The sequence below is a fragment of the Alligator sinensis genome, unplaced genomic scaffold (genome assembly GCF_000455745.1).
Source record: "Alligator sinensis unplaced genomic scaffold, ASM45574v1 scaffold1224_1, whole genome shotgun sequence".
NCBI lineage: Eukaryota > Metazoa > Chordata > Crocodylia > Alligatoridae > Alligator > Alligator sinensis.
Genome location: NW_005842626.1, coordinates 649820 through 661649, shown reverse-complemented (window position 1 = coordinate 661649; position 11830 = coordinate 649820). Strand labels below are relative to the sequence as shown.

The 11830-nt window shown below is 43.7% G+C and overlaps 1 protein-coding gene across 8 annotated transcripts in view; it reads left to right on the top strand.

The window, feature by feature from the left end:
• The first annotated feature begins 12 nt into the window (after positions 1–12).
• The window catches only part of TAMM41 (TAM41 mitochondrial translocator assembly and maintenance homolog), a 60577-nt gene continuing 48759 nt past the window's right edge, over positions 13–11830 (top strand). For all 8 annotated transcript variants that reach the window (XM_025215148.1, XM_025215151.1, XM_025215150.1 and 5 more), the window contains exons 1-2: positions 13–192; positions 1330–1509. In XM_025215148.1, the coding sequence (XP_025070933.1) occupies positions 1336–1509 (174 nt within the window). In that variant the 5' untranslated portion in view covers positions 13–192; positions 1330–1335. The remainder of the gene's footprint in view (positions 193–1329; positions 1510–11830) is intronic.

Genomic DNA, 11830 nt, shown 5'->3' with positions numbered 1-11830 from the left:
CTGAGGCGGCGCGGCCCAACTCTGCTGTCCGGGCCGGACCTTGCTCCTGCGGCTTCTCGGAGCCGCCCATGGGGACGGGCCGGGGGCGAAGCGGGGAACGTGGCGGCGCCAGCGCGGGGAAGTGCTGCCCGCGGAACTTCCGCGCAGGAAAGTTTGACCCGCGCTGCGTGTGTTGGCTCTCCGGGCCCCAAGGTGCGGGTGGCTGCGGCCCCCACGGGCTGAGCCAGAGTTGCGGGCACGAGCCTGCAGCGCCCGGCCCGCCCTACCGCAGACTTACTCTACGGGTTTTTTTCTGTGGTCAAAAACGCGTGTGAAAACGAAGAGCTGGGAAGCACTGTCCTAACCGGAGAGAGCTTGGCAGTTAGGTGTAGTCCGTCCCATAGTCTAAATACCTCTTAACAGTATTTTGGTAGGAAATTATTGACCTACCTCATTGGCTTGAACCCATGACAGTTAGGGGCAGGCTACATGCAGACTCAGGTGCCTCCAGCCAGCAGCAACTATCCTGAGCTTTGCAGCCACCTTTGAGTCTGTTCTGGGCATTTGCTAAGTGTCTGGCGATTGGACTTCTGCATCTGGAAATGGCTTTTATTTTCTGTGTTTAAAATTGTTAAATGGAATAATTTCTTTCCTAGTTACAGCTTGTCTCCACTGAACAGCCATGTTTCCAGCCAAACTGAACCAAAGCTCAGAGGAAACAAAAACAAGATTTGTTTTTTAGTTGCTTAACATGTTGCAAAGGGGGGGGCGGGATAGATGCTTGTAATTGATTTTGAACAGGGTGGTCTTCAGTTGGACGTTTTAGCAAAAATCACTTTAGAAATGACAAACAGAAAGAGAAGAGCTCTTAACTTTCAGAGGAGCTCTAAATGTTTTGCTAGTATGTGTTTATGTATTGTATGCATTTATCAACTGTCCAGTTCAGGGCGCTTAAGCAGATATTTTGATAGTCTATGCAGGTTTTGTAAGTTAAGTGTCTTGTATTTGGATTTCGGTTCAAACTGTTATTTTGCATCACTTTTTTTGTTGAAAGAAACCACTGATACTGGTAAAAATTAAGTTCCTCTCTAGTGCAACTTCAAAGTAACTGCACCAAGAGTTCTATTGTATGGGTATTTTTATAGATACTGAAAAATCCAAATGAAAAAAGTGCACAAGTGTCTAGACTGCAACTTGTCTAAGAGTGGCAGACTTAAGCTGATTAGGTTCTTCCTTTTTTTAAGCATGGAAGGGATGGTAGTTCCCTGGCTGCATGCATCAGTTAACTGTAGTGGCTATAGGTGGCTTCTTAAACTGTATGTAACAATATTTTTTTTCTTTATTTTGTAGAACGGTATGTTGGACTTTGTGTTTGCTGTGGATGATTCTGTGACTTGGCACATGATGAATTTGTTAAAGAATAAGAGTCATTATTCTTTCCTAAAATTTTTGGGGCCAAAACAAATAAGTAATATACAGAACTATGGAGCTGGAATTTACTACAACACTTTAGTGCCTTTTCATGGTAGGGTAAGTATAACAGCCTGGGAGTGGGATAATTTAGATATTTGTATTGTAGAGTATTGGATTTACTAAGTCAAGGTCAGTTTTCTTTGGAAAAAATAGAAATTATTATGTAAATGTGAACTGAAGATGTAATTGATTTTTGGCTGATATTTACAAGCTTACATAAAACCCTTGTTTGCACATAGTGGGCACTTCAGCACACATGCTGGGGCACATGTTTCCTGTGGAACAGATAGCAGCGGCACACGTTTGTCCCCAGGCATGCACGCTCTGATATGCGGCAGTGACCCAAGTGGGGTAGGGGAGTTTGGGGCCAGCATTTGTCTGGGGTCCTGGGGGTCTCCTGGGACATCAGCGGCACTAGTGAGCGCATCTATATGTGCACTTTACTGTGGAGTTGACTAATTAGCTACTCAGTAAAGCTTCACCATCCGCACGTGTTCCAGTATTGGAGCACAGTAAATTAATTAACTCCATCATAAGACAATACTATCTTACGGCATAGTGATTAACTGTGATCAAATGCCCATGTGGATGGTGACCGCTGGGTGCAAATTGCACCCTGTCAGTTCAGCCAGCTGGGGGACAGCCCCTCTGAATTCCAATTCTGCTGCCTGGAGCTGACCCTCTGTGCTCCCTGACAGCCCAGGGCTGCTCTGCCCTAGCTCTAATTGCTGCAGCCCCAGGCACGTGTGTAGACACTGTGCCTGGGAGCAGTTAACTTGGGTGCGAACTGCTCCAGAGTTTTTATTGAGTTGCTTTAAAGCATGTGTAGATGCACCCAGTATGCTTAATCAGTGTCTGAAGCTGTTCTACCAAGTAATGTGTGATTTGTTGGTTGGCAAACAGCAGGCAATGTTGTGATTAAAAAAAAAAAAAAAAAGTCTCATAAATAATGTGAAAATGTTACAGACTAATAACTGGATTTATATTTCAGTTCATTATGGCAGGACAGGTATTATATTGCCACTTACAGAACAGAAAGACAGACCTGAATTCAGTGAATGACCAATTCACAGAACAGGGTAGATAATTGTTTCCATTTATATGGATACCAATATGAAAAAAATTAGACCTGACCACTTGTAATTGGCATCTGTATTATTTAACTTCTAGTGCTCTCTTCTATGGGTATTGGCTGTAATTAAAAAATCATAGAAGTGGTATTTGCTTTTCCTACACACCGGCTTTCAAGGTTTTTGTGTTGAGGGATGCATGTGTATGTTTACTTCTTATCTCCTCAATACTGAGTTTGAGACACTGTCAACTTATAACTACAAGAAAATAAAATTTCATCTTTTTACTAAAAGCAGAAGATGTAATTAAGGATGCCGAAAAGCTGTTTTCTGCCATCTACAAACTTACAAAGGAAAATTGGGTTTGAAGTCCAAGATTGAGCAAGGTATAAATGGTTTTACATCAGAAAGCCACCTCCTAATCTGGGGGTAGAGAGGCAGATATAGGCATTCTTAATGTACTTGTGAGTTTAAGGGACTTGGGTAAGATAAGAATTTGCAGCATGATCCATGTCCTTTCAACCTTAAATGGGTTTTAAATATTTGAACTCAGAGTAGAATCAAGCCTTTGATAAAGTTATGATTCCTACCCTTCCCTTTTGATTTTTTTCCTCTGTTGCAGTAAAGCAGTTGCTGCATTTTCTTGCTTATCACACCTCCCAATGATACGTGCACTTGGTTTTTGGATGGCAGAATATATGGAAAAGAAAACCCATTTTTTGAGAGTCGTGGCTGACTGAGACAAAGCTCTAGCCCTCCTAGAAACACCGAGGCTACTGACAAACGTGAAAAAATAAAACGGTGCTTTACTGAGAGACGAAGCCCATTAGTTCAGCCTCGCTCTCCAGCATCTGTATAGATTGGGGGCTTCAGTGGGACTTTGGCGCTTTTATCTGAAGCTGATTCAGTCAACTATTAGGTAAAAGTGCCAAAGCGCCCCATTGAAGCGTGCGGTCTATACAGAGGTTGGGTGACTCGGGTCATACTAACACAATGCCTCTTTTGGGCATCCGCTGGGCTCAGTGCAGGGGTGCATCAAGTTGAAAGTAATGTGCCGGGTTTGTCTGTTTCTTTTTTTGTCTGTAAGCAGACTGTGTCCAGGAAGTGTGGCATTCCAGGAGACAGTTTGGGTAAGGCAGCAGAACAGCAACAAGACTAGGCCCCAGACTCTTGCAGGGTTAGTAGAAAGACTTACTTTTTTACTGTTCTTTATAGAAGTGAACCAATGTATTGGTGCACCTCTATTGGATTGGCACCAATATAAAGACATTTGTATTGAAAATTGGCTTGATTTGGCTGATAAATGCCAGTGCACGCCTGCAGCCGCAGCACAGCACTCGGGCAGCAAGGAGTGCAGCCTGGCAGCTTGGAGAGCTGCATACAGCTGGTAAGTCTGTAGTGCTGGAAGGGTAGTGGGGAGGAGATCAATGCACCCCATGGTGAGGGAGGGCCTGGGGCAGGTTCCACCCAGCTGGGGCAGGACGTAGCTGCCATTTGTCCAGAGGGTGCGGGGAGGGGAGGTCAGCTCCTGCTGCTGTGAGCCCCCCGAAAAGGCATGGGAGGGTGCTCCATGGATCTGCGTGGGTGGGGTGAGGGGGGCTGCTACTGCAGGCTGGGGTTGGAGCTGCACTCAGACCAGGTAGGGGTGCTGGGAAGGGAGGCTTTGGGGTGGCTGCAGTGTCCCGTCCCCCCGCCCCATCTGTATCCCCCTTTCCAGCGCTGCTGCCTAGCCCAGCCCGGCGCAGCCCTGGCCCAACCTGCAGCTACAGCATGCCCCATGCAGATCTGGGGGCACACACCACCCTCCCGGGGTGCATGCAGCAGCAGGAGCCACCCTCCCCATGCCCCCCAGATGAGTTATGGCTCTGTCCCGTGCCCTGCCCCAACCCTACTCCCTCCCTCACCTTGGGGGGGCCTTGATCTGCCTCCCCCCATGCCCCTCCCCTCCCCTTCCACCATAACAGACTTACCAGCTGCACGCAGCTGTATCGGAAATCTGATCGCTATTGGCCAATATGCTGCCTCAAAAATTAGCTATCGACCCCCAAAATCTCTATCGGTGCACCCCTAGTTCTTTTATATAAGTTCTTATAAATGAAGTGTCTTTTTTCCATGCCACAAGCCTCATCATGATACTACAGACTGCACAACAGCTCATTTATCCTGAACCAGCTCAATTGCTGCTTTAGGTATGGCTGCTGGAGGGCTGATTTTGGTCTGGTAGGGGCAGGGAGGTGCATGTGTAGTACACAAGTATATTTCAGTCTCCATTCTTGTCTTGTCCAACCATTCTGGAGTCAGTTGGTTTGACCAAGTGGAACTTAGACACTTTGTATGAAAATAGTTTGCAGCTTATTTAATTTAAGTGTGTTGGCAATGGAAAAGTAGCAGTTTTAGGGGTTTTTTAAACAAAAAAGAAACCTTAAACTTTAAGGCATAAAAGTACTTTTATGTTAGAAAAAAGCCATGGAGAGAACAATTCATCTCTAGGAGAACTGAGTGTAACATAACTGTTTTCTGGTACTTGTGAGCCACAATTTCACTGACAACAACTTTTAGTTCTTTTTTTTTCTTTTTTTTCTTCTTTTTAATAATATATCACTCAGTTTTCTCCAGGGTCTAGAGATGTAAAATTTCAGAAATTTTGAGGCCGTGGAAAACAACTTTTTTTTTCCAAATAATTAAAAAAAAAAAAAAAAAATGGGGGGAAAATTGAAATATATGCAATACTTTTTTCTTAGCACCCTTTACAAATCTAAATTCACGTTGCTACTTTAAGAACATAAAATGCATTATGTATAATTTGGTTGGATCATAAAATTATTGTGTTTGGTATATTTATTAAATTTAAACGTATAGTTTATTCAGACAATCATTACAAATTTACTATGTGAATTTACTTTAAAATGCTTTTAATTTTTGTTACAAATGGAGCTACAAGCTGCTGAACTCTAAGGAACCTTGTATCTCTTAGGTTTTGCCAGTTTGTGAGAAGCAGGCAAAAATTAAAGTTGAAAATAGAAGAAACCATCAACATTGTAGTAAAACAAAGAAAGTTATTATATATCCTTGACCTAGTCTCCACCACAGTGTCAAGCAGATACAGAAAGCACTCATTTTTAGAAAAAATGCTGAGGGGGGAAAAAAAAACCCTCAAGACTCATTGAATACGAATTTTGCTATATGAAACTTTGTCTAATCAGTCTCATTTTCTGAGCTATCACTATCAGCAGTTTGTGATTCTTCTGATGCTTCATTTTTATCATCTTCACGGACTTCTGAAAACCGAAAGTTTGCCTGGATTGAGACAGGCTTCTCTACTCTTTCACATGTTAGTTTAGTTCTTGATTTGGTGTGTTTCTAATTCACATGTTAGTTTAGTTCTTGATTTGGTGTATTTCTAAACAGACCAGTTTTTTTCACGTGCTGCAGAAGATGAAGGAATCTGAAGCAGAAGAGAAGCAAGAAGAATCATCAAGTGTTCCTTACATTTCTGGGTACTTTAAGATCCTCAGTTATTACTGTTTCTTGAAGAGCTTCTTCGTGGTTTTTTTTTTAGTAGATTTTCAAATAAGATCACCACTTCACCCCATCTAGTTTGACTGCAGAGTTTGAGTGTCACTACTTTATTCTTTGCATTCTTTTCTTCCTGCTTTTTCTTAAAGACTGCAGCTACAATACGAGTAGCTTTTTATGTTTTATAACTTCTTTTGCTCTTCTGTAGATCTTTTGCAGAGTGTCCAACTTCATGATGTCATTAAGAAGCAAGTTTAGCCCATGGGATGTACATCCTGTTGCAGTAATATGTGGATATTTATTCATTAATAGCCAATTCCCCATCAAGAATGATGGCGGGGAGTGGGCAGGGATGGAGCCCTGTGCCCCACCCCCCAGCCACCCTGCGTCAGGCCCAGGCCCAAGCCCCCCTCCCCCCCTCCCCCCCCCGCTGCCGTTGCATTGGCCCGGGCCCACTCGTTCCTTCCTGCCACGGCATGCCTGCCCCTCTCCTCTCCTCTCCCGTCAGGCCCACTCCTCCCCCCCACCACTGCCACGGTGACAACGGAAGTGGGGAGGGGTTGGTCAAGGCCAACGCCAGTGGGGCCCCCCCGCCCTGTGGCGTGCTGACCCCGCTCCCCCCCTCCCTGCACCTTCGCTACCACCTCCAGGGAGAAGGGGAGGGGGGCAAAGCCAGCTCTGGTGACCTCGTCCCCCCCCCATTCCGTCTGTTCCATTGCCTCTGCCTCCCCCCTCCACCCCAGCTCTGTCCCCTGTGTCCCCACCATCATGGTGGCCCTCCACTGCACCACCACCATCTGTCCCAGTGCTGTATTCGCACTTTAATTGGCTGTTTTAGTCAGCCAATCAGAGTATGAATAAAGCATTATGGACAGACGGACTGAGGCTTTTATAATATTAGAATGATCTCCCGTGCTGTTTTCATGTTACATGCTCAAAGAATGTCTGCTGGGCAAATGGTATGATGGTCTTGGTAATTTAAAAGCTTCCTGCCAGTATGTACTCTCAGTTATTGAAAGAATATATTGCTCTTGCAAGGGCTTGGACAATTTTTTTCTTGACCTTCAGGTGTCATCTTGTCTTCAAATGAAGCTATTGAGAGTCTTTTGTGTACAGTTGGTTGCAATAGTTGGTTACTTGAGGATGTTCATTGGGCAACCCTTTGTGATGCTGATGTTATAGAAGAAGCAGTAGGAGGACTTCTGGATTGAGAACGTTGGAAAGAGCTACTTGCACGGTCATCATCATGATCTACCTCCTCCTCACCTACACCCATGAAGGATTTTTTAATGTCTGCAGGACACTTCTTACATACAAGGATGTGTTTGGTCATCCTAATAGCATTTGGAAATGCACATTTCATTTGACAGATTTGCAAATCACTTTTTTTCCCCTCAGAATAACTTGCAGTATGGAAATGCTTCCATGTGCTAGAAGTTGGTTGCACCATTTTTCTGAGGAAGAAAAAAGAAAAATGTAATTTAGTGGCTAGCTTGCATATAGATAGATAAACACTAAGCTGCAGCATGTAAAAATTTAGTAATGGATGGAGGAGAGGCCTCCTCAGAGTTAACTGTGAACAACTTCCCTGCCCTGCAGGTCTTACCTCACTGCTGAGGTTGGGTGATTTCTCACAAAACAGATTAATAGGAATTCAATTATGAATACATAGGTTATGAAAATATATTAAATCAGCTAAAATATAGTTTAATATACTGAATTCAGAGAAATTTAAACCTTTACCTTTTCAATAAGTATACTTTCAGCTCCTTTGTGCTGCTTCTGTAATTCTGTGGATCTCAAGGTCGCAAGGGCCAGGAGGAGGCAGGTTCCTTTCAACTCCAAATCCTTTAGACTTGCTCTGTCTCCTCTCGTGAGGCTTTAGAGCAAGTAGGACAATAAGCTCCTTCTTTCTGATCTCTACCGGAACGAATAGATGCTGTTGCCAGTGTCCACTCCCAGCCCTTTGAGGCCTAGTCAAGAGGACAGGAGCAGATCCACCAACCTCTAGATCAAAAGTCAACAGTAGAGGAAGTCCACAAGCAAAGAAGGCACTGAATCTTTGTGAAAATGGCAATGCCCCCTGGGGGGCAGAAATACATCTTTCTCTTGCATTTCAGAGTTGTATTGTACTGCTTGTCTGTGGTGTACAGGAATTGTAATGATCTGGTACTGTAGATAGTCTTACATAAAAGTATTCCTATTACATAGCTATTAGAAAACATTTTGGGGCAGTAAAGGGTAGCAATATATGAACACCTTGTCTTAAACATTTTATTCATCGTTCAAAAAGAAAATATTACATAAGAGGGTTTTTTTTTTATTTTTTCAAAAAATTTCAACTTTTTCCAAATTTTCAGAAAAAAACAAAAGTCCTCGGCGGGGGGGAGGGGAACGGGGGGAGAGATCTTTTTTTCCCTGGATTTTTTTTTTCTGGGCCTTTACATCTCTACCAGGGTCAGGGCCATCTAAGCTGGCTCTAGTTTGAGATTTATCTTTTTTTCTTCTTCATATGTATTGATCCTAGAATTAACTGTTCTAACTTTGATTCTAGAAAGAACATGTTAGCAGCATATTGTCCATCTTTTCTCTCTACTCGGCCTAGGAGGGATTGCAGATAAGTAGGAATCTCCTTCCTTCTCTGAGAACACAAGATGTCAGCAGGCTAAATTATTTGGGGGTGGGCATTTTGAAGAAGGCTGAAAACTTTATTCCCTTTGGAGTTCTAATGGATTTTCCTGTTCTAGGTAATACAGGGTTACAAGTAGATTGTCTTGGGGGAGAACAAACTAAATAGTGGAAACAGGAACTTTCTTGCAGCCTTTTTCTGGCACAAAGTGTAGCTTATGACCTAGCCAGCGCAGTGTCCTTCTCTACCTCTGAGCAGAAGGCTGCTAAATTCCTGGCCCCTCTGAAGCAAGGGAAGCTCAGACACTGTGGAGCAGCAGTGTTGCCAAACTGCTTTGTAAAACGGACTTCCCGTGTGCTGGATCAGGCTTTTTCCTCTGTAGGTTGCTTACCCTAGATTCATAGATAGTAAGGCCGAAAGGGACCTTGGAAGATCATTGGGTCCAGTCCCCTGCACCAAGCAGGAAAGATAACTGGGGGTCAGATGACCCCAGCAAGGTGACTGTCTAGTCTCCTCATGAAGATTTTCAGGGTAGGTGATTGCACCACCTCTGGAGGGAGCTTATTCCACAGTCTGGACACCCTGACTAAAGAAGTTTTTCCTAATGTTGAGCCTGAATCAGTCTTCCAGGAGTTTGTGGCCATTAACTAGCCCCATTTCAATTTATTTCCATTCTGCATTCTTGCTTCTCTCTCCATCTTGGAGGCATAATTAATAAGATATGCTATGGGCCAAACCTGCTGCAGGGGGAACTGCTGCCGTGTCTGGCACCTACAGAGAGTCAGCCTCACCCCCTGCACCCCATCCTCCATGAAGAGCTGTTGCTGTGCTTGGGCCCAGGGCTCAAGGCAGCCTCATGCTATTTCCTGGACAGATGTTCCTGTGGGGGGAAGGTGTGGATGTGGCCAGGAGCTAGGAGTTAACTGAGCAGCCACTAACTGAAAGATTCATGCACGCTTCTATTGCAGCTGCCCCCAAATTTCAGTGATTGCTAAAGGTAAATTTGGTGGTGAAAAGCCCAGGAGCTGCAGTATGGGGGAAGACTAACACCTCTAACTTCTTAATTGCTGGCTGTGCCTCCAGTGGTGTTGTCTGGCCCAGCAGTGTTCTGGAACTTCATCTAAGTCTGTGCCCAGGACCTGTGGCTCACTCACCCACCCCTTGTTGTGCTACTATATCTCCCGTTCCAACACGAGGCAGCAAATTGTTGCCTAGCTTTCAGTAATGCACTTGGTTTATGTCACTTTCCCCATCTAAAATTAAGGATATGTTACAAGGATGGAGTTAAAATGATCATTTCCTTTTTGAAAGCATTGTCAAACATTAAGGTATTATACTGTATGGTATGTTATCTCCTTTAGCGTATGGCTTACTCTTCCTGCTAGGAGTGTTTTCTTTTCCAGTGTGTTGTTTACTGTTATGAAAGTACCTTTCTTTTTTCTTTTTTGTATGTCAGTCTAACTTGCCAAAGAGGATTAAAATTAATGGAAAATAATGGGAATCAAACTGGAGCCCTTCAAGAGTTGTGGAAAATTAAGTTAAGCCTTCTTCTGGCATTACTGTTAAGAGCTCAGATTTACAAAAGTGGACTAGCAGTGCTTTTATTTTAATCCTTTTTTTTTTCCTTTATCCCTGAGCTTCTATACTTAGTACTGTGGATTGATGATTGGCTCCACAAGGCTTAGCATATACTTTCCACCCATCTCCCAGTTAGTTCATTCCCTAGATTCTCTAAATATCATTCTAACTGCATTTGCAACTTTTAGGAGTCCTGTAGGACCCTTGCATCCTGGAAGCAAAGAATAAGAAAAGTAGGAAGTCTTGACTTGTAAACTGTGTTAGCAACATATCATCTAAATTGTTTACTTAAAATGTGCGCAGTTTTAGGCTGCAGTGTGGGTAATGAGGAAACATTCAGAAACACAATGAATTTAAATCTTGAGAATTTGATCAGAATAATGTTTTAGCAAGTTTAGTTTTCTTTTTTCATTCTTTCCTTTTTTTATTTACAATACATTTTTTTAAATTATAAGAGAAACAGCACTCACTGACAGGATGATATAACAACTCTGGAAGCTATCAAAGCTTTATAGTTTTAATTTCCTCAAAACAATTGGTACAACTGAACTGCTAATTTTACAGTGCTGGGAAACTGTAATTCCCTTGTATGCAGGGGGCTTTTGTTTGGTCAGATTGTTGCTTTTACTGGCTGGTGGTTGTTGGTCAGTTACATTGAAGTACTACCTGGCAGCTAGCACAATCTTCCCTTGACTCAAGAGCAGAAACCTATGGTTTCAAGCTGAAGAACCAACATTTTCAACCTTGGTTCTGCAGATTTGTGCTGTGTTTAGGTTTGATGTAATCTCATTATAAGAGGGAATTAAAATCACCCTTAAAGTGCAGAAAGGAGAAGTCACCCAGCTTTTACAGTTGTAGGTAGTCTTGCATTTTTTTGAAAACGTTGAGTAGATTGAGTAAAGACCCCTGGAGGATTAATGTAATAGTTCTCTTAACGTGTCTTACTTAACTTTCTCCATTTAGTTCCTCAATGAAATAGATGTGGCAAGAAGACGGGTCCCGTTGTGTATCCTGCACTAACCGAGCCAGCAAGTCTGGCACAGAGCAATGTCTTGAAGAGTGTAGGTGCTGTACCTGCTGTGGGAGTATCACCACCCTTTCAGGTGCTCACTATAGAGTAGTGGGATACCATCAGTATTTTAACCAGTGACCAATGGGAATCATTTGTTCCTGTATAGCAGGGGCGTGAAATGCATGATCCATGATCTGGATGTGGCCTATAAAAGTGAGTTATCTGGCCTGCCATCTTTCCCAGGCCCAGAATAAAGGAGTGGGGGCAGGAAATGTGGCAGAAAATCTGTGCCCCTCTCCAGAAATCTGTCTCTGCCAGCGTGAGAGGCTGGGGTTGAATTCCTCAGGGCGGGGATCTCTTTCCTGTCTACATGACAAAAGCCTGGTGCCTCGGAGGCGGATGCTCTGGTCACCTGGGGGGGGGAACCCAACCCACCGGCCCAGGTAGCCAGTGAGGCTTTTTTAGATTGGTTGGCTTGTGGCCAGCAATGGCAGCTTCAATTGGACCATGCTGCTGTGGTCAGAGAGGTTATTTAAAGGCCCGGGCCAGGAAGAAGGCAGCCATTAGCCATGC